At 38.6% G+C, this 23920-nt stretch overlaps 1 protein-coding gene across 4 annotated transcripts in view; it reads right to left on the bottom strand.

The window, feature by feature from the left end:
- Window positions 1–16848: 16848 nt before the first annotated feature.
- HECA (hdc homolog, cell cycle regulator) overlaps window positions 16849–23920 on the bottom strand; it is a 67628-nt gene continuing 60556 nt past the window's right edge. The window contains exons 4-6 of one of the 4 annotated variants that reach the window (XR_007519420.1): window positions 19619–20807; window positions 17260–17306; window positions 16849–17081 (exon numbers count right to left, since the gene is read on the bottom strand). Coding sequence is in view for 1 of the 4 variants with exons in the window: in XM_049902336.1 (XP_049758293.1) it covers window positions 20643–20807 (165 nt within the window). In the remaining 3 variants the exon portion in view is untranslated. Of the gene's footprint in view, window positions 20808–23920 lie in introns of all 4 variants that reach the window. The other 3 variants (XR_007519418.1, XR_007519419.1, XM_049902336.1) reach the window with 3 other exon arrangements.

The raw sequence follows: 23920 nt of genomic DNA, 5'->3' as shown, positions 1-23920 counted from the left end.
CTGCTCTCCAAGGAAGCTCCTTTACGAGTCTGTGAGTCCTCCATTAGGATTAGAAAACTCTTCAGGTCATAAGGAGCCCCTGAGTAAGAAGCACCCTGGGAAGGTTCCTCAGGAATTACCACCTTGTAGGTGACATGCAAGGAGCCTTTCACTCTACATGCTGCTATGTTTGTTACTGAGAAATTTTCCTCAACCATAAAATAAAGAGCTGAATCAAGCAATTTCTAATGTCCTTCTTGCCTTAACATAAAAATGCTTTCAGAAGTAACATAAATGATCATAATAAGGAACATTTCAAGCATTTACTACGTTAGGCCAGGGATAGGGCTAATAACTTTATTTACGTTATTTCATTTAACCCCTAATAATACTCCTACCCCTAGAGACCAGGTGGTGGTGATGTTGTTCAGTGCCATGGAGTCGATTCCTACTCAGAGTGACCTGACGTACAACAGAACAAAACTCTGCCTGGTCCTGTGCCATTGTCACAATCATTGCTATGTTTGAGCCCAGTGTTGCAACCACTACACCAATCTGTCTCATTGAGCGTCTTCCTCTTTTTTGGTCACCCTCTACCAAACATGATGTCATTCTCCAGGGACTGGTCCTTCTTGATAACATGTCCAAAGTATCTGAGATGAAGTCTCACTACCTTTTTCTAAGGAGCATTCTGGCTGTACTTCTTGCAACACAGATTTGTTCATTCTTTTGGCAGTCCATGTATACTCAATAGTCTTTGCAAACACCATAATGCAAAGGCATCAATTCTTCTTTGGTCTTCCTTATTCATTTTTCAGCTTTCATATGCATATGAGACAATTGAAAATACCACTGCTTAGGTCAGGCACACCTTGGTCCTCAAAGTGACATCTTTCTTTTTTAACACTTTAAAGAGGACTTTTGCAGCAGATTTGCTCAATGCAATGCTTTCTTGACTGCTGCTTCCATGGGTGTTGATTGTGGATCCAAGTAAAATGAAATCCTTGACAACATTAATCTTTTCTGTTCATCACGTTGTTTATTGATCCACTTGTGAAGATTTTTGTTCTGTGTTAAGGTATAATCCATGCTGAAGGCTGTAAAAGCTTCAAGTCCTCTTTGCCTTCAGCAAGCAAGGTTGTGTCATCTGCATATCACAGGTTGTTAATGAGCTTTCCTCCAGCCCTGACCCCTGGTTCTTCTTCATATAGCCCAGCTCCTCGGATTATTTGCTCAGCATACAGATTGAATAAGTGTGGTGAAAGGGTACAACCCCGGTGCAGACCTTTTCTCAGGGACCAGGTAGGGGCTCTTAACATTTACAGACGAGGAAAGTGAGGATTGGAGAGTTAGGGGAGTACAATCTCTCTCCACTGACCTTTACTTAACCAACCCAGGAAATTAACTGACTGTAATTCATTTTGTAAAATTGCACTGTGAAAATGCCCTGTGAATGCTGGTGGCTGGCATCCTTCTCTCTATTAGGCAGGGTCTGCATTCAGTTTTCCCCAGGAAAGTCATGCACTTACCAAAGTTAGACGTGTTTGTTTCCAAACTTGTTTGTGCCAGTTATACTTGTCATGGCAATGAGATAATTTAATAAGTACATGAACCAATGAAGTATAATAAGAAGAAAATTGCTGTTTCAGTTGGATGCTTTGGAAAGGTAAGGCAAATCATACACACACACAAAAAAATGTTGTTGAATTAAATGTGGGGTGAGAAAACGGTATAAGATTGGAGGACAGAAATCCTAAAAGCCTAGGATTCTTTTCTTATATCGTTCCACATGTGTCTTTACATTTTTATTCCATCTTTAAGAGAACCGAACTGGAAATAATCTTAGAGAATGCAGGCTTGTCCCTGGCCTAATGTAGTAAATGTTAGAAATTTCTCTATGATCATTTATGTTATCTCAGAAAGCATTTTTATGGAAATTTTGCAAGAAAGGCAATATGGATCTGAAATTGAAGGTACATTAAAACAACAAGAAAAAAACCTAATTTAGCAAATAAATATGCATTTCTGATTTAAATTTAAATAAAAAGCTTATGGTATGCAAGTAGTTTCTTTGAAGAGTATTTTTTTCTCCTTTATAAAAGCATAATTGACATACAAGGAACTACGCATATTTAGTGTACAATTTAATACGTTTTGACAAACATGTATAACCGTGAAACCATCACCACAACCAAGATTATAAACATTTCATTCCCTCGAAAAGTTTCTTTGTGCCCCTTGTAATCATTTTCTCTCATTCCTCCTTATTGATACCACTTCCCTCACCCCCAGGCAGCCACTAATCAGCTGTCCTTACAGATTTCTTTGCATTTTCTTGAGTTTTTCCATAAGTGGAATCATGAAGTATGTAATTCTTTCCCTCTAGTTTCATGCCGGTAAAATTATTCTGAGATTCATCCATTTTGTTCCATGTATCAATCGTTTGTCCCTTTTCATCACTGAGTAGTAACCCACTGTATGGATGTACAATATTTTGTTTATACATTATCCTGTCGATGGACATTCAGGTTGTTTCCAGTTTGGGGCTATTACAAATAAAACTGCTATAAACATTCAGGAACAAGTCTTTACATGGACATAGGCTTTCATTCCTCTTGAGTAAATACATAGGAGTGGAATGGTTGTGACTTAGAATAGGCATATGTTTAACTTTTTAAGAAACTGCCAAACTGTTTCCCACCAGCAGTACATCACATTTCCAGTGACTTCACATCTTTGTCAGCACTTGGTATTGTCTTTATTTTACCCATCCCCGTGGTTGTGTAATGGCACAGCTAATTGTAGTTTTAGTGTACATTCCCTGATGACTAATGATATAGAGTATTTTATTATTTTTTTACACGCCATTTCTACATTTTCTTTGGCAAAGTATCTGTTCAAATCTTTTGCACATCTGCATTTTTTATTGGGTGGTTTCTCATTACTACATTTTTGAGAGTTCTTTATACATTCTGGATACAAGTCCTTTCTTCTAGTCCTTGGCTTACCTTTTAATTCTCTTAACAATGTCTTCTGAAGAGTTCATTCTTAATTTTAATAAGATCCAATTTATCCATTTTTAGATTTTACATTTAGCTCTATGATCCTTTTTAAGTTAATTTTTTTTTTTCTAATATGGCGCAAGGTATGGACAAAGGCAAATCTACTGCCAAAGACCCCTTTAAAGTGTTAAAAAGCAAAGATGTCACTTTGAGGATTAAAGTGTGCCTGACTCAAGCCATGGTATTTTCAATCACCTCATGTTCATATAAAAGCTGGACAATGAATAAGGAAGACCAAAGAAGAAATGATGCCTTTGCATTGTGGTGTTGGCAAAGAATATTGACCGTACCATGGACTGCCAGAAGAACAACTAGAACTGTCTTGGAAGAAGTACAGCCAGAATGCTCCTTAGAAGCAAGGATGATGAGACTTCATCTCACTTTGGACAAGTTACCAGGAGGACCAGTTCCTGGGGAAGGACATCACGCTTGGTAAAGTAGAGGGTCAGCAGAAAAAAAAAAGGAAGACCCTCAATGAGATGGATTGACACAGTGGCTCCAACGATGAGCTCAATCACAGCAACAATTGTGAGGACGGTGTTCTGTTGCACATATGATTATTACGAGTAGGAACCAACTCCACAGCACCAAACAACAATATGGACCCAAGTTGATTTTATTGTGGCGGAGGGGGGACAAGAGATGTGGGTATCAAATTGTTCCAGCACCATCTGTTGAAAACATTATTTTTTCTCCACTGAATTATCTTTACACCTGTGTTGAAAACCAACTATATATGAATGTGTAAGTCTATTTTTGGACTATTTTCCACTGACTCACCTGTCCACCCTTATGCTAACTGTAAATATTTTCTTAAAACTTTTTAAAATTTATTGACCAACTCATGTCTGGTTTTGCCAGGGGTCTTTTACTGTACTTCAACACAGTAAACATTTAATAAAACAGGAAAAGCAGGAGAAAGGACAAGGTAAAAGAGAGAGAGCTGGGCAGGAAGGGAAAAAAATAAAGCAAAGGTACTGCTCCAGGTAAAAGGAAAAGGGTTAGAAAATGTGGAGAACATTGAAAACTGTTTGCCATCACCAAAGACAACTGCCCACCCAATATGACTCTATCCTATGCTTTGAAAGTCTATGCCTATAAATTAAACAGCTTTAGGTAATAACTCATTTGTGTTCTCATGTTTTATTCATCAAAGGCATATGCTACTGCCAGTGTTTCTGAGCAGTATGAGATAACCAAGGTTGATACAACTCCTGCCAAAAATAAAGTGACATTTTAGATATCCTGTGCAGTCTTGTGGTGAGTAACTTTATGAGCTACATTAAGCTTCTTGAAATATTCAGAATAGCCCCTGGGACTCCCACCATTCCACCCTGTCACTGGTTTTAGATCTATGGGGTCTGGAAGCCAGAGAGAGCCACTAGCCTTGGGGCTTCACCTGGCTTTACTTCCCTCCTCAATCACCTGCTGTGCCATCAGAGCTGTAGAAAAAGATGTGATTTATGAGCGATGAAAATAAGAAGAAAGCGTAAGGCCTTGACTGCCAAACCACGGTTTTGCAATAATTTGGTTTATCACTAATTAGTTCAAGGAATGGACCCAAAACCATGAAAAATTTCAATTCTCTCCAAGAAACATGGAACCAGCACTTTTTCCCCCAAGGCTGTATAGAATTCAAACCCCAATCAGGTTCAGTAAGTTCAAAAAGTCTGGGATACCAGAGCTATAGGCAAGATACTGAGAAATTGAAACTGAAACACACCGAGACAGACTGTTTGAAAAGTGAGTTAAAAAGAAAAACCCTGCCCAATTTGGGTAGATCAGTGCAATCAAATCCGACAGCTTGACATGCTTAAATCTAAATATATCTCCAAGTCAGACTCCAAAGTGAATACGATGATGGATTCTTAGTGTAGACTGTTAAAATGTCACACAGACACAGTTCTCCTCAAACAATGATCTATTTTAACAAAAGGGTACAGATGTCAACAAAGTAATGCCTGAAAAATGAGGTAAAAGGCACAATGGTTGATTTCAAGTATTATTCTTCCCTTTTAGTTTTTCTAAAACTATGGGATGCTTGCAAACATGCTTGTCACCCCAATACCGGGGGCCAGGCTAGGCCTCAGAAGTACTATTTTAGTGTGTATGCTGCTGAAGCAAGGGTACTGTACCTTTTAAATCTACTGCCTTGTTAATCCATACCCAAAATTATCCCTTAACTGAACACAAAGTGCCCATCCACTGATACATATTAAAAATGTGTTAGTAACCTCCTCACCCACTAACCATGCTAATAAGTAGAAAATGAGCTGAGATATTGCTGCTTCATTGAGCTAGAAAACCAGTGCAAAGTACTGGCCCCTCACTACACAGCAAGCAAATTTTTGAAAATTGGCCTAACTCTATTCCTCATAAATTGAATCAAACTTATATGATTTAATTCTAGACACTTACTTGAGCCCAGGACAAAGAAAAATTAAATGCTTGGACATAGAGGAAAAATCCATTTTCTAAACTGGGAAGTGAGTCCATGTATGTCTATGGTTTTGTTAGTCTTCATACCTAACACATTTTAGAAGTTATTTTTCTTATACTCAATTAAAAACATTTTATAAACGATGCATTAATGAAGAAAGCCTTCAAAAATCACTATTACAAGTAATATTTATTAAAGTAGTAGATGGGTCAATAATAACATATAGTACTCAAAAAATAGACCAGAAGCCAGAATATTTGCTTGTGAGATATGACACCCGTAAAAAGCCTTCCCTGGCTAGGGGGAGTAAAGCTGTTATCCAAATACAGGCAATCCCGGGTTATGAACGCCCACCTTACATGCAACCCATACTTATCATCCAACCCCTGGAAAGCCTATGATCTTAAAAATTCAAGGCACATTCAATGGTTCAGAATAAAAAAAACAGGCACTACTTTCTGACACGCATGAAAACATTATTATTGCCATATTTTTTTTCTTTTTAAATTTACTGTGCTTTAAGTGAAAGCTTACAAATCCAGTCTCTCACACAAAAAGTTACACACACCTTGCTATGTACTCCTAGCTGCTCTCCCCCTAGTGAGACAGCACACTCCTCCTCTGCACCCTATATTCCCCCTGTCCATTCAACATGCTCTTGTCCCTCTCTGCCTGCTCATCTCACCTCCAGACAGGAGTTGCCCACATAGTCTCAGGTGTCTACTTGAGGCAAGAAACTCACTCCTCACCAGTACCATTTTCTCTTATACTCCAGCCCAATCCCTATCTGAAATGTTGGCATCAGGAATGGTTCCAGTCTTGGGCTAACAAAGAGTCCGGGGACCAGGACCTCCAGAGTTCCTCTAGTCTCAGTCAGACCATTAAGTCTGGTCTTTTTATGAGAGTCTGAGATCTGCATCCCGATGTTCTCCTGCTACATCAGGGATAATCTGTTGTGTTTCCTGTCAGAGCAGTGATCAGTGGTAGCCAGGTACCATCTAGATCTTCCAAGCTCTGGCTGAGTAGTCTCCGGTTTGGGCCCTGTCTCTTGGGCTCATCTTTACCATTTGTCTTTGGTGTTCTTCATTCTCCTTTGCTCCAGGTGGGCTGAGACCAATTGACGCATCTTAGATGGCTTCTTCCTAGTGTTTAAGACACAAGACACCTCTTACCACAGTGGGATGCAGAATGTTTTCTTAACACATTTTGTTATGCCGATTGACCTACATGTCCCCTGAAACCTAGTCCCCACACCCCCATGCCTGCTACTCTGGCCTTCGAAGCATTCCATTGTATTTAGGAAACTTCTTTGCTTTTGGTTTAGGCCAGATGTGCTGATCTCTCCTGTATTGTGTCTTTCCCTTCACCTAAAATAGTTCCTCTCTACTATTTAATTTTTTTTTACCCCTCTCCCTCCCTCCCCACCCTCATAACCATCAAAGAATATTTTCTTCTGTGTTTAAACTTTTTCTTGAGTTCTTATAATAGTAGTCTCATATAATATTTGTCCTTTTGCAACTGACTAATTTCACTCAGCATAATGCCTTTCAGATTCCTCCATGTTATGAGATGTATCACGGATTCGCCATTCTTAATCGTTGCATGGGATTCCATTATGTGAATATACCATAGTTTGTTTATCCATTCATCTGTTGATGGGCACCTTGGTTGCTTCCATCTTTTTGTTATTGTGAACAGTTCTGCAATGAACATGAGTGTGCATATATCTGTTTGTGTGAAGGCTCTTATTTCTCTAGTATCTATCCCAAGGAGTAGGGCTGCTGGATTGTATGGTAGTTCTATTTCTAGCTTTTTTTTTAAAAAAAAGGAAGCACTAAATCAATTTCCAAAGTGGTTGTACCATTTTACATTCCCACCAGCAGTGTATAAGTGTTGCAGTCTCTCCACAAAGTCTCCAACATTTATTATTTTGTGCTTTTTGGATTAATGCCAGCCTTGTTGGGGTGAGATGGTATCTCATTGTAGTTTTTATTTAATGGCTAATGATCCTGAGTATTTCCTCATGTATCTGTTAGCCTCTTGAATGTTTTTTTGGTGAAGTGCTTGTTCATACCTTTTGCCCATTTTTTAATTGGGTTATTTGTCTTTTTGTTGTTGAGTTTTTGCAGTATCATGCAGATTTTAGAGATCAGGCGCTGACTGGAATTGTAGCCAAAAACTTTTTCCAAGTCTGTAGGTAGTCTTTTACTCTTTTGGTGAAGTCTTTAGACGAGCATAGGTGTTTGATTTTTAGTAGCTCCTAGTTATCTAGTTTCTCTTCTGGTGTTTGTGCCTTGTTAGTAATGTTCCGTATACTGTTTATGCCAGCTATTAGGACTCCTAGCATTGTCTCTATTTTTAATTCCATGATCATTATGGTTTTAGATTTTATATTAGGTCTTTGATCCATTTTGAGCTCATTTTTGTGCGTGCTGTGAGGTATGGGTATTGTTTCATTTTTTTGCAGATGGATATCCACTATGCCAGCACCATTTGTTAAAGAGACTGTCTTTTCCCCATTTTGTAAACTTTGGGACTTTGTCAAATATCAGCTGCTCATATGTGGATGGATTTATGTCTAGGCTCTCAATTCTGTTCCATTGGTCTATGCACGTGTTGTTGTACAAGTACCAGGCTGTTTTAACTACTGTGGCAGTGCAATAGGTTCTAAAATCAGGTAGAGTGAGGTCTCCCACTTTGTTCTTCTTTTTCAGTAATGCTTTACTTATCTGGGGCCTCTTTCCCTTCCATATGAAGTCAGTGATTTCTTTCTCCATCTCATTAAAAAATGTCATTGGAATTTAAATCAGAATTGCATTGTATCTGTATATCACTTTTGGTAGAATAGACATTTTTACAATGTTAAGTCTTCCTATCCCTGAGCAACATATGTTTTTCCACTCATGTAGGTCTCTTTTGGCCTCTTAACAGTAGTGTCTTGTAGTTTTCTTTGTAAAAGTCTTTTACAACTCTGGTTAGATTAATTCCTAGGTATTTTATCTTCTTGGGTGCTATTGTAAATGGTATTGATTCGGTGATATCCTCATTGATGTTCTCTTTGTTGGTGTTAAAAAAAAAAAAAAAAAAACCCAGTTCAACTGATTTTTGTATGTTTATCTTGTATCCTGATGCTCTGATGAACTCTTCTATTAGTTTCAGTAGTTTTCTTCAGGATTCCTTATGGTTTTCTGTGTATAAGATCATGGCATCTACAAATATAGTTTTACTTCTTCTTTGCCTATTTGGATGCCCTTTATTTCTTTATCTAGCCTAATTGCTCTGGCTAGGACCTCCAGCACAATGTTGAATAAGAGCGGTGATAAAGGGCATCCTTGCCTGGTTCCCGATCTCAATGGGAATGTTTTCAGGCTCTCTCCATTTAGGGTGATGTTGGCTGTTGGCTTTGTATAAATGCCCTTTATTATGTTGAGGAATTTTCCTTCTATTCCTATTTTTCTGAGAGTTTTTATCATGAATGGGTGTTGAACTTTGTCAAATGCCTTTTCTGCCTCAATGATAAAATCACGTGATTCTTGTCTTTTGTTTTATTTATGTGGTGGATTACATTAATTGTTTTTCTAATGTTGAACCATCCCTGAACACCTGGTATGAATCCCACTTGGTCATGGTGAATTTTTTTTTCGATATGTTGTTGAATTCTATTGGCTAGAATTTTGTTGAGGATTTTTGCATCTAAGTTCATGAGACCTAAGTTATAGGTCTGTAATTTTCTTTTTTTGTGGTATCTTTTTACCTGGTTTTGGTATCAGGGAAATGCTGGCTTCATAGAATGAGTTCGGGAGTATTCCTTCCTTTTCTGTGCTCTGAAATAACCTTTAGTAGTGGTGGTCTTAACATTTCTGTAAATATTTGGTTGAATTCTCCAGTAAAGCCATCAGGGCCAGGGCTTTTTTTTCTTGGGAGTTTTTTTTTTTTTTTTTTACTTTTTCAATCTCTCCATTTGTTATGGGTTTATTTAATTGTTCTACCTCTGTTTGCGTTAGTTTAGGTAGGTAGCGTGTTTCTAGAAATTTGTCCATTTCTTCTAGGTTTTCAAATTTATTAGAGCACAATTTTTCATAGTAATCTGATATGATTCCTTTAATTTCAGTTGGGTCTGCTGTGATATCACCCATTTCATTTGTTATTTGAGTTATTTGCTTCCTCTCCTGTTAGTCTGGCCAATGGTTTATCAATTTTGTTAATCTTTTCAAAGAACCAGCTTTTGGTCTTGTTAATTCTTTCAATTGTTTTTCTGTTCTCTATTTCATTTAACTCTGCTCTAATTTTTATTATTTGCTTTCTTCTGGTGCCTGAGGGTTTCTTTTGTTGCTCTCTTTCTATTTGTTGAAGTTGTAGGGATAATTCTTTGATTTTAGCCCTTTCTTCTTTTTGTATGTGTGCATTTATTGGTATAAATTGGCCTCTGAGGACTGCTTTCACTGTATTCCAAAGATTCTGATAGAAAGTGTTTTCATTCTCATTTGAGTCTATGAATTTATTCTATCCTCAATTTCATCTATACTCCAGTGGTTTTTGAGGAAGATGTTGTTCAGTTTCCATGCATTTAATTTCTTTTCTCTGGTTTTTCTGTTATTGATTTCTTTTATGGCTTGATGGTCACAGAAGATGCTTTGTAATATTTTGATGTTTTGGATTCTGCTAAGGCTTGCTTTATGACATAATATGTGGTCTATTCTTGAAAATGTTCCATGTGCATTGGAAAACAGAGTATACTTGGCTGCTATTGGGTGGAGTGTTCTGTATATGCCTATGAGGTCGAGTTGGTTGGTTGTGACATTTAGATCTTTTTTTTTTTTTTTGAGCTTCTTTCTGAATATCCTGTCCTTCACTAAAAGTGGTGTGTAGAAATCTCCTATTATCGTGGAGCTGTCTACTTCACTTTTCAATGTTGTTAGAGTTTGTTTTATGTATCTTAAAGCCCTGTCATTGGGTGTGTAAAAATTTAACATGGTAATATCCTCTTGGTATAGTGTCCTTTTAATGATTATATAGTGTCCTTCCTTATCCTTTGTGATGGATTTAACTTTAAAGTCTATTTTGTCAGAAATTAATATTGCCACTCTTCCTCTTTTTGATTGTTGTTTGCTTGATATATTTTTTTCTCTCCTTTGAGTTTTAGTTTGTGTCTTTAAGTCTAATGTGTGTCTTTTGAAGGCAGCATATATACAGATTGTGTTTTTTTTTTGTCCATTTTGCCACTGTATTGGTGCATTTAGTCCATTTACATTCAGCATGGATAAATGGATAGGTATGAGTTTAGTGCTGTCATTTTGATGTCTTTTTTTGTGTGTTGTTGACAGTTTCTTTTTTCCACTTCATTGTTTTGTGCTGAGTAGTTTTTCTTTAAAAATAGTATTTTCCTCTTTTTCATTGTTATTGATTTTGTTTTTGCTGTGTCTTTATGTTTTTCTTGTATTTTATTTTGATGTGTAGGATTATTAGTCTCCTTTGTGGTTACCTTATTGTTTACCCCTATTTTTCTAAGTTTAAACCAAATTTTATCTCTCTATATCACCTTGACTCCTCTCCATATGAAAGATCTGTAACTACAATTTTTAGTCCCTCTTTATTGATTTAATGTTGTCATCTTTTAAATAATGATTTCTCTGTTTTCCTGTTTTGGGGATTTTTAATCTTGATTTATTTCTGTGATTTCCCTATCTGGGTTGATATCTGGTTTCTCTGTCCTGTGTTCTAGTCTTGGGTTGTTATCTGATGTTATTGATTTTCTAACCAGAGGACTCCCTTTAGTATTTCTTATAGTTTTGTTTGGTTTTTATGAATTCCCTAAACTTCTGTTTATCTGGAAATGTCCTAATTTCACCTTCATATTTGAGAGATATTTTTGCTGGATATGTGATTCTTGGCTGGCAATTTTTTTCCTTCAAGGCTTTATACATGTCATCCCATTGCCTTCTTGCCTGTCCAAGTTTATTCTTATTGACTCTCCTTTGTAGGTGACTTTTCGTTTATCCCTGGCCACTCTTAAAATTCTCTCTTTATCCTTGGTTTTGGCAAGTTTGATTATAATACGTCTTGGTGACTTTCTTTGGGATCTACCTTGTATGGGGTTTGATGAGCATCTTGGATAGATATCTTCTCATCTTTCATGATATCAGGGAAGTTTTCTGCCAACAGATCTTCAAAAATTGTGTATTTTCTGTTTTCCCTCCCTGTACTGATATTCCAATCACTCATACGTTATTTCTCTTCATAGAGTCCCACATGATTCTTAGGGTTTCTTCACTTTTTTTTTTTTAATTCTTTTATCTAATTTTTCTTCAAATATATTGGTGCCAAGTGTTTTATCCTCAGACTCACTAATTTGACTTTTATTTCCTCAATTCTGCTCCTCTTTCTATTGAGTTATCTAATTCTGTAATTTTATTAATCTTCTGAATTTCTGATTGCTGTCTCCCTATGGATCCTTGCTGCCTATTAAATTTTTCATTATATTCTTGAATAACGTTAATTTCCTCAACTGTTTTATCTGTGTGTTCCTTGGCTTATTCTGTGTTTTGCCTGATCTCCTTCCCAATCTTTTGAAGAGTTCTGTATATTTATCTTTTGTATTCTGCCTCTGGTAGTTCCAGGAACACCCCTTCATCCGAAAAGTTCCTCAGTTCTTTGTTTTGGGAGATTATTGAAGTGATCATGGTCTGCTTCTTTGTGATACTAACTCTTGTCTCTGAGCCATCTATAAGTTATCGTATTAATTTGTTTGTTTATTGTGTCCTAGTTTCTTGCTTTGTTTTGTTTTGATATGCCCAAATAGGCTGCTCAAGTAAGCTAACTTGATTATTGGAGCCTTTAAAGCTCTAATGTCCTGTCACCAGATGGCTAGAGCTGTTACCGGTATACGAACCTAGGAGTCCATTCACTTTTCTTGTATGAATTCAGCTGAGGTGTCCAGGTAGTTGGTCACAAAGTGTGTGGTCCGGGCTCTCACCTACTATCTTAGAGGAGCAGTAATGATTGGTCTATGTACAGGTTTCTGGTTGTGGTGGGGTCACGCTCTGAGCAAGGCAGAGGGCTGACAACCTTCCCTTAAGTGTCTGTGAGGAAGGAGCTTTCCTGTTCTCTAGAGCAAAGAGGTGGTTGGGCTCTGCATTTATACTGTAGGCACCCAATGCTTTCAACTGTAAGGACTGGGAGGTACCACTTATCCTTGGACCCCTGTCGCATGTGGCTAGGTGGCATAGGTGGAGCCATCAGTCCTCAGGCCCCTGATGTGGGTAGGCAAGGACCCTGCTTAATAGGCAGAGTGGCATCAAACCTCAAAAAGCCGCCTCTCCACTGCACAGCTGAAACAGTTAAAGTCAGACCTCAGGCACATACACCCTTGCAATGTAACAAGGATCTAGCTGCTGAAATGGGGCCACATGGATCCATGCAGGGGTGAAAGCCATTCAAAGTCTGTGGACCACTTGTGCCTGGACAGGAGCCACTTCTGCCCTAAAGTCCCATTTTGGGGAGATGGCAGATTATTTTCCCCCGTTTGTTAATTTGTTCCTTATCCAAGGCTGGTAGAATGGCTCGGGGTGTGCAGCAGGACCCAACTCAGGCCCAGGGAAATCAACCGTCACTGAAGCTGGCTCAGGGCACAGGGAGGAGGGATCAGATAAATGGGAGAGAGTTATTTCAAAAGGGGAGCCATTAGATCCACATGGTAAATTAGACGCAATCACTTACGCCAAGAGACTGATTTTCGCTGATCCTGGAGGCGTGAGTAGACTCTGCCTAAGGAAACTGTGTCCAAAATGCTACCATCAGCCCCACCATGGTCACGCTAGGAGATCAGAGCTGAGGGGCACCAAGTCAGGTCCAGCAACTCCTCACTGCTTCTGAACTGCCTCCCTCCCCTGCCGCTCAGTCCAATTTCTTAACTTTGCCTTTGATGTTCAGGGCTCCTAGCTTGCCATATACATAATCGATTCACTTGTTTTTTCTGGTCTTTTTTTGTAAAAGGGACCACAGAAAGCATCTGAATACTCCGCCATCTTGGCCCCACCTCCTTGCTGTATTATGTTAAAGGTGCTTTAGTGCTTCTGGAAGTGTTTAATGTTTTTATACATAGAAAGCTACACCAAGAAAAATATTTGACTAACTGATGCAGATACTAACTGTACCTAACTGTTCCGACTTCGTACAAATTTGACTTAAAGACAGACAGGAACAGAATTCATTCATAATCTGGGGACAGCCTGTAATGTTTTTTAAATGGTTCCACAGCAGAGGAGAGGGGGTGTATAGATCCAGAGATTCAATGGTGAGATCTCAATCTTCCAGTACCCTACAATCATAAGTTTTTCAGTCTACTTCCTAAGACATATTGTTGCTTATTTTCATATAATGTTATATATCATAGACTAAAATTAGCTCTCTAGCAAGATACACCATATTTATCTTGTGGCTTCAGAAACTCCTTGAATGGTTTACCCTTTGATCCCCAGTTTAAGAAGCACAGGGCTTTGAGCAGCACTATAAAAACAAAGTCCCCTGGCACCATGCCTTTATTTTGGCTAGCTGTCCTTGGGTAAATGATGGTCCCTGTTCAGAGAACCCCACAGTCCTTTCCTGTGAGGCCATCCATCCACCCCTGCACCCACAGGCTCCTCTCACTTACTTCTTGGTGACTCTGTTCCATAGAGTCCCGACATTTATATACGTTTTCATGTTACACCCACCCACATTTGAAACAAGTTAAACAGATGTCCTCCTATTTACATATTTGGTGAATATGTATGTGCCTTTAGTTGACATTTTCTTTCCTTTTCAGCGAATACAACTGCCATTCACGTAGGCCCCCTTAGCATGAGAAAGTGAAAAAAAGATGAACTGAAGGCAAAAGAAATCAGCAGACACAAAATCAAGACAACAAAAAGAAAAATTAGCCACATAAACTAGAGACCCCAATTAGCCTGAGATCAGAAAAATTAGACAGTGCCCAGCTACCAGCAATGACCGCCCTGACGGAACACAACAGAGAGTCCCTGACAGAGCAGGAAAAAAGTGGGGTGCAGAGCTCAAATTCTAGTAAAACGACTGGACATAATAGTCCGACTGAGACTGGAAGGACACCGGAAGACATGGCCCCCAGAGTTTCTGTTAGCTCAGAGCTAAAAACATTCCCAAAGCCAGCTCTTCAGACAAAGATTTGACTGGACTAGAAAACATAAAATGATACTCATGAACAGTGTGCTTCTTAGTTCAAGTAGACATGAGGCTAAATGGGCAGCTCCTGTCTGGAGGCAAGATGAGAAGGCAGAAAAGGACAGGAGCTGGTTGAATGGACACAGGAAATCCGGAGTGGAAAAGAGGAGTGTGCTGAAATATTATAGGGATAGCAACTATGGTCACAAAACAATGTGCATATAGTTTTTTGTATGAGAAACTAACTTGAGCTGTAAGTTTTCACTTAAAGCACAATTAAAAAAAAGTAAAATTAGGATCTAGGTAAGGTTTACACTAAAAGGTTTCTCAAATAACATGGGCTAGTAACGGGGGTCTGTTCAGGTACCTAATTTCTAAATCTGGGAGTAATTAACATGCCAAATAAAGTTGACCTTTATGAAAATGTTGACAGAGAGCAGAAGGGAGAATTAAAGAAAATTAATGAATATTCCACCTCTAAGCCATGTTTGAGTATTTACCTAAACCCCATTTTGAGAACTGTGTAAGAGAATCCACATTTAATTCTTAGCTACTGATTATATGAACTTACTAGATTTAAGTGTTCTCGGTCTCTGTTTTTTTATCTATAAAATGAGTACAATGAATGGTAGCCAAAGCAATTTAACAAATATTTACTAAGTAAATAAAAACCATAGCCTTTACTCTGAATTCTGGCATCTCTGTGACTGCTATGGCTATGACTTTGCTACTTTTAGAGTAATTTGGTTTACCAGGAATGTAATTAGATAGCTATAAACTTGATTTTGAAATATGGTATTTTTAATCAAATGTCCCAGAACCCACTTGACATGGTGTCCATCACCAGGAAATGGTGCTATGGTGGCCAACTCCATTTAAACACTGATAAAATGTAATCAGTCTTGTTCTGCTGATCTCCATGAGACAAAAAAGTGCTTTATTTTATTGTTGCTGTCTCTGAAGATTAGCAATGCAAGATCAAGCTTATATAAAAACCACAATGCTCAAAGCTGCCACTAGAAGAATCTGCCTTAAACTATATTATTTCAAATATTACATCTATACAACACTTTATTGTCTCCAAAGGGATTTCACATTCTTTACCCAAAATTTATCCTACATACAGCACAGAAGAGCACAAGCTGAAGACATGCTTTTTTTTTCCTTCCAAAATCTAACACCTTACTAGAGAAATAGCCTAAATGATTAACAATCTAATAGCTGCCAAATTTAAGTCAAAACAATATAACCAAGATTTAAAGAAATGCAAACTACTAAGAATAAAGAAGACTTTTCTTCCATTAAACTTAAGGTTTGGCAGTGGGATTTAACTTTGGTAAGAGCTTGGCTGCTTACCAAAAGGTTGGCAGTTCAAATCCACCAGCCACTACTTGGAAACCCTATGGGGCAGTTCCACTCTGTCCTATAAGGTAGCTGAGTTAGAAGGGACTCTATGGCAACAGGTTTGGCTTTTTTGCAGAAAGACCTGTACTTTCCTTGCAATTGCAATGGAGTCTTGCTCACGTAGACTACACGGGTAGAAATCACAATATTCCGAACCCCTAAAAATAAATAAAATAAAATTTACACCTCAGACGTCTGTAATAAATTAATGGTAAGGCAGGTTTTGAATCCACTAGCAGAGTATGAAAGATTCCTTCTTCACCCGAGTTTCCATATCTTATCCTGTGTTCTAACGTTTTTGTGGATTTCAATCCACTGGCTTAGAATGATACCTGAAATGAAGTGGCCAACGAGATTTGAAGGATAAACTATACTTTATCACAGTGCATAAAATCAGCAAGAAGTTAAATTGTGACTCAGTTTTCTTTGTTTATAATGAACAAGCATACAGTCAAATCCTTTCATTAATTGTTACAGGTCTAGGAACTGAAGAAAACATTTATAGGACAGGATTATCTATTCAATAGAATCCCCTATAACCAAAACAGTAAGTTTGGATTATTTCATATGGAATTAACGTCTTTATATAGAATGTGTAATTTGTTATACAGGAGTTTACATGTGATACACCACTTTCAAACAGCACAAAAGTTCATATTTTTTATTAGCTGTAGTAGTTAAGTTTGAAATGGTTACCTGAATAGTGATAAAACACCTCAGAAAACATCTCTACTATCTTTCTTGACGAGATAATCTCAACAACAAAGTGGCACACTAAAGACAGAGTACAATGTTAGCTTCTGCAATTTTATTATTTTTAATACATACATTTCACAAACAGAAACCCTCTAACACCACACACAATTCCATAACCAAATGTTTCAGCTTCATCAACATTCTTTAACTATTTACAGCGTCTTCCCTCAACAAAAGTGCAATCCAAGACATCTTGACAAGAAATCTTTACTGACAAGAATGTATTTTTGAGCTGGTTTCAATGGTGTCCGTCTTTCAGTTACCTGGAATGATAATAAAGCCAAGGGTACATAGAGATGAACTGGGTCAGGCAATATCCTACTGTAGGACTCACAACAATGAACAGGAGCACTTTCTCCCCACTTCGTCCCCAACTTCCATCAAAAAGTACTCAAGGGCTGCTACCTGGGGCTAAAAGAAAAGCAGACTGGAGTTACTGACCTGCACACAGGAGCAGAGACTGCAGGTTAAGCACTGTTCTTGCAGGACTAAACAAAAGATTTCAGCAAGTTAGTTCTGGTGGTTTATTCTGTTAACACATCAGTATACCTGTTAGTTTTAAGGTTCAACACCTATTATTCCCACTTGATGAGTTAATTTTTCCAAACAGGTACGAAAATATCTTTAATTCAGAAAATGAATCTCTTTTAACAAATACTAGAAATTAAAGGATGTCTGGGGAAAACTCTTCCTTAATAAAGACGGGGTAACTTGTTCCCCGATTTCACAGCACAAAGGGTATCTTTTAAGGTGCAAACCCAGCACATCAGCTGCTTCAGATGCAACCAGAACAGAACAGAGAGCTGAGGCGGCTTGAAAAGAAAATGGTCAGACATCAGGAATTGTCTTCTCAGTAAACAATTTTAGTTAATTGAGTAGACAATTTTATTTGCTCAGGGTATATAATTCTTAAAATGATAAAAAAAGAAAAAAAAAAAAGGAAATGTTAGAGTAGCTGCAAAATCAATTTGAAATTATTAAGAGTGGTTCATACTATTGAACTGAACATCAGAAATGCAGAAATTGGGTCTCTTGGGTGACTAACATCCTTTAATATCCTAGCCACTACAAAAATAATCATCTTTTCTGACATATTCCAATTCCCATCAAGGTACTCAGAGCAAAGTATTTTGAGAAGACTTTGGGAAAATACCAAAGTCAGCAGATTTCCAAAATAAGATTTATCTTCACAGCGTTGCAGATTCGGTTTTATTTTATTTGCGAGGCAGCCAATTTTTTTTCCCTTTTAAACAAGAATGTTAACACCTTAAAGGCAAAAAATAAATGCTCAAGTGTGACACCTCTGCCCCTCTTTTTACATAACGGCAGCATCCACAGACTCCTAATTTTATCATCAAAATAAAGGTCTCAAGAAAATCTTACCCAGTTACAGTGAAACGTTATCACAACTTATTTTTTAAGGAGTGAAAAACAAGATAAGGAGAAAACATTAAACTGGAGCAAACACTATACCCACAGAGGTTTTAGACCAAAGAATTTGCTGAACGCAATCTTTCAGGAAAACTAAGCTTCAGGACAACATAAGTAGGTTTCACTATAAAAGTTTAGCTGGGTTAAAGAACAGCGTTACAAGTATTTTACTATTCATTTTAAATTCAGAAATAAATGCCAAATAGTATTCTAAAGACAAGGGAAACTTACCAGTTTTTATATTTGGGTACATGAGAGAGTCAGTAAGGCAAGAGCTAATTCACAATTACAGCTTTGCGCATTAAAGACAAGTTTGCGAGGGCTCTGTCCTGTGTACCTCTTTTAGTTATGTCAGACACTAGCAGACCAGTGATGATGCTTTTTCTCACAGGCATTTTGAGCTTTTCCCCTACTGGGAAATATTTTTCAGCTCATCAAGCACCAAGCCAGATGCAGCAAACCAAGTGACAAGCATCCAAACTGAGAGATGAAGAATATTAGTCAATGCATCTTTAAGGCTGCGCTGTTTCAAAAACATCAAATATTTCATGTAGTAGAACTGAAAGTCACAGTAATGCCTAAAACACTTCTGCAGGGAAAAACCACAGTTTCACTAAGAAAAAAATGGTATAAGCCAAATGAGTAATAAAAAATGTCTCAATTTGGCTATCCATAAAACATGATGATATTTTCAGCATACTCTTAGTATGTACGCATATCACACTTGAAATCATCAGATACATTTTTGAGAAGTCATATTCCAGTTCCAGTTCTATAAATGTATGGGATATGAGTTCATTTAAATCACAAGAAGGCTGAATTCTGGAAAGCCCAATGATCTAACTGATCAAGCCCTTTGTATTAACATCTTTTTTCACCTATGGTAAGGTATAATGGGGTTAATGTGTTTACCTGCTAACTGAAAGGCTGGAAGTTCAATTCCACTCAGAGGTGCCTCAGAAGAAAGGCCTGGCAATCACCCTCAAAAAATTAGCCATTGAAAACCCTATGGAGAACAGTTCTACTCTAACACACACGGGGTCGCCATGAGTTGGAATCGATTCAGTGGCAACTGTTTAAGGTATAATGGGGATCTTTATAATGATGTATTTTTTAAATATATTGTTATGCATTATGCAGCCCTGGTGGCATGATGGTTAAGAGTCTGGCTGCTAACCAAAAGGTCGGCAGCTCGAATCTACTAGCTGCTCCTTGGAAACCCTATGGGGCAGCTCTACTCTGTCCTATTGGGTTGCTAAGAGTCAGCATCGACTCAGTGGCAATGGGTTACAGGTCACGCATTACTACCAGTGTTTTTCCAAAGTGAAATACACTTAACTACAAATATTAAAACTATTAATTTCCTTACCATCCTCTCCAAAAATATTTCCTCTCCCTTCTTGGGTCAAATCTTCGATTCTGGAAACTCAGCATTAAATGGGTAAAAGGGTGGCCATAAGCAATTTTGAAGAAGATAATGAGTGGCAATGACTGGTTCTGAAACTCACCAGTTACGTTCTGTGGCTGTGAGGTTTACCTGTGAGAAGAATCTGACATCAATGGTACACCGACAGAGCGACTGTACAGATCGTTACCGCCCAAATCGTGCTATTTATGCATCTCCTTCAAGGGCTATTTTGACCAACCTCAAAGACATAATTAAATGGCACATTTATGGATTTCTGTCCTCTCAAATCAGTGTGCGTCATTTCTGGATTTCTTTGATAAATCCTGCTATAGGTCAGCTTAGCTAAAAATATTTGTCACATAAATAGCTCTCCTATGTCTTCTAATTTGGACATTGTTTTTAGTATGGAAAACTGACGGTTAAATTACAACAGTGATGGATACAGCACTCAGGTCCACTTTCAAGCACTCTGTCAGTGAGGGTGAATTTCATGTCAATGTGTGCTGCAGAACACTAAGCCAAGAGACTAATACACTCAGCTCTCCAGGGACAGACTTACATTCACTTGTCACAAATTCTTCCCAGGGCCCAGGGAAGAGCTACAAGTCAGTCTTTAGACAGTTAACACTTTAGTGAGAGTTTCCTCCCAACTCCTACCATGCTTTTAGCTTGTAACCACATAATCCCTTTCCTAAATTCTCCTCATCCTCCCCACCACCTTAAAGCTGCATCAAAGACTCTTCACAATGGTGAACCACTATCCCAAACTCACAGGATTACCCATTCGGGCTCTGGTCATGACCACAGACAAACACTCAGGAATCAGAAAGCGCAAGGGGTGGCCCCCATTGTAGTGGCACACATATACAAAGTAGCTCTCCTCAAAATTAGAAAAGAAATTAATGTCACAGAATGTTTCCCTATAAAAGATATGTAACAAAGTAAGAATATCAATAAAATAGCTATTACGAAAGCAAAGCTTTCATCAATAAGCTTCGAGGACTTTGAAGGAGGAGAATGGCTTCACAAAGTGGTAGTCCAGGTTCCCACAGTGCGGACACTGCTGGACGTTGCTGTACTCGGAGAAGTACTGCATCCCAATCCTCACGTCGATCACCGGCTTCCCGCAGTGCTTACAGTTCAGGCGAGCCTGGCGGAAACACAGACAGTGTAAACTAAGACATCCTCTGCTTCTCCCCTCGAAGAAACCATCCTGACAAAAACGCGACACCGTTAGATGGGAAACTGATCACGAGTTTAGTAAAACGTCCCTTTGGTAAAATCAAAAAGTGGGTATTACAAAGCGTAAGATCGTTGATGTGGTTAGCTGTCACTGAGTCAGCCCCAACTCATGCTGACCTCATGTGTGACAGAAGGAAACATCACCCAGTCCTGTGCCATCTTCACAATCCCTAATATGCTTCAGTCCGCTGTTGTGGCCACTATGTACTGAGTGGTTTCCAGCCTAGGGGGCTCGTCTCCCAGCACTACACTGGGCAATAGTCTGTCGTGATCCGCAGAGTTCTCACTGGCTAATTTTGGGGAGTAGATCACTAGGCCTTTCTTCCTAGTCTTAGTCTGGAAGCTCTGCTGAAACCTATCCAACATGGGTGACCCTGCTATTTTAAATACCAATGGCATAGGTTCCAGCATCACAGCAACATGCAAGTCACCACAGTGTGACAAACTGACAGACAGGTGGTAGAAGCCTTAATGTGATAGATTTAACAACTCCTAATCTCTGAATTGACACACTGCATTGGGCAAATCTGCTGCAAAAGATTTCTTTAAAGTGTTAAAAAGCAAAGATGCCACCTTGAAGATTAAGGTGTGCCTGACCCAAGCCATGGATCTATCGCCTCACATGCATGCAAAACCTGGACAACGAATAGGGAAGACCAAAGAAGAACTGATGACTTTGAATTATGGTGCTGGCAAAGAATACTGAATACACCATGGGCTGCTAAAAGAACGAACAAATCTGTCTTGGAAGAAGTACAACCAGAATGCTCCTTAGAAGTAAAGATGGTGAGACTGTGTCTCACATACTTAGGACATGTTATCAGGAGGGATTAGTTCCTGGAGAAGGACATCATGCTTGGTAGAGAGTCACTGAAAAAGAGGAAGACCCTCAATGAGATGGACTGACGTGATGGCTACAACAATTGGCTCAAGCATAACAATGATTATGAGGATGGCACAGGAATGGGGCAGTGTTTTGTTCTGTTGTATGTAGGGTTGTTATGAGTTGAAACCAATTCTATGGCACCTAACAACAACAACAACAACAATCTCCTGATCAGGACTGGAAAAAGATTCATTACCAACCTATGATATGCGGATGACCACAGCCTTCAGTATGGATTACACTGCAGCATAAAGAAAACAAAAATCCTCACAGCTGGACCAATAAGCCACATCATGACAAACAGAGAAAAGACTGAAGTTGCCAAGGATTTCATTTTACTTGGAGCCACAATCAACATCCATGGAAGCAGCAGTCAAGAAATCTGACAACTTATTGCATTGGGCATATCTGCTGCAAAAGATCTCTTTTAAGTATTAAAAAGCAAAAATGTCACTTTGAGGACTAAGGTGCATCTGATCCAAGCCATGGTATTTTCAATTGCCTCGTATGCACGCGAAAGCTGAACAATGTGTAAGGAAGATCAAAGAATTGCTGCCTTTGAATTATGGCATTGGCAAAGAATATTGAATATAACATGGACTTTCAGAAAAACAAACAAATCTGTCTTGGAAAAAGTATGGCCAGAATGCTCCTTAGAAGGGAGGATGGTGAGACTTCGTCTTACATATTTTGGACACATTATCCGGTGGGACCAGTCACTGGAGGACAGCACGCTAGGTAAAGTAGAGGGTCAGTGAAAAAGAGGAAGACCCTCAATGAAATGGGCACAGTGGCTCCAACAATGGGCTCAATCACAGCAACGACTGTGAGGATGGCACAGGGCAAGGAAGTGTTTCATTCTGTTGTACACAAGGTCGCCATGAGTCAGAACAGGCGCCTAATAACAATTATTTGTCTCCTGATACGCAGCTCTGCTAGTAGCTGCACATACTAATAAGAAGAAAATTCTAATCTCATACTGCCCAAACTTCTCCACCAAAGTTTCCCTAATAATAGGAAACCCATATGACACTGGGCTTTAGGGAGTGAATGAAGCTAACTTCCCTCTCCAATCCTGCATGAAACTTCTTTGAAGATTCTGGGTTTATTTTTAAAAATAATATACATTTTTCATTTTACCCCATACTATATTTCTGTTTTCTTTGATGTAAAAATAAAATCTCCCCGAAATACTTCAGAAAAATTAGCAACCCAGGAAGAAGTGCCAAGTTTATCCTGGGGCATCTGGAACCCACTAGCATGCTGTATCCTCATTCATGCCCAAGCCTCCACTGAACAGCACAATACTCAAGGCTTTCAATACCCAGAAACTAAAATATGGCAGACTCTCAATCTAGATTCACTCTAAAAATAATCAGAAAAGTATAACCTCATTTTGTCCTCGTACAACTTCTATGAGGTAGGTACTATTACCTGAATTTTTTTAAAAACCCAGTAAAAACCCAGTGCCCTATAGGACAGAGTAGAACTGCCCCATAGAGTTTCCAAGGAGCGCCTGGTGGATTCGAACTGCCGACCCTTTGGTTAGCAGCTGTAGCACTTAACCACCTGAATTTTAGATAATGAAATGAGGCACACAGCAATTAAGAAACATGTCTAAGATCACAGAGGCAGGAAGTAGAAGAACTGGGACTTAAACCAAAGTAGCCTGGCTTCAGAACCCAAACTCTTAGCCTTGTATAGACTGTCTCTCTGTAACTGGAGGCTAAATGTCCTTTTAACTGTCCAATTTCACTGAAAAATGCTAAAAGTCAGGTTCTGACAAGCCCCTCCCTTTATCTACTCCCTTTAACCTGTTATTCCTTTCTAGTAATGAATATTGCTTATTTTTGGTTAAAGTTTTATTGGAAGACTTCCCTTGATACCTTAGCAGTGTATAATGTTTATTTACAGTGAATATAACTGATTTTTTTCATAAAAACAAACAGTGGTCAAACATATTTTCCATTTCAGTTAGGGGCCAGAAAACACAGACCTGGGCTTTGATTGTTTTAAGGAAGAAACCCATAGTGAGTACCAATTCGCTGTGTGTGGCAGGATGCCATTCTTTTTTCTCCCTGAAGATTTAGCAATAATCCCACTGCTTTCCAGTGGGGCAGGAGACAGAAGGCCAG

This window comes from Elephas maximus, chromosome 1 (genome assembly GCF_024166365.1).
Source record: "Elephas maximus indicus isolate mEleMax1 chromosome 1, mEleMax1 primary haplotype, whole genome shotgun sequence".
NCBI classification, from domain to species: domain Eukaryota; kingdom Metazoa; phylum Chordata; class Mammalia; order Proboscidea; family Elephantidae; genus Elephas; species Elephas maximus.
This window is presented reverse-complemented; position numbering and strand designations above follow the sequence as displayed.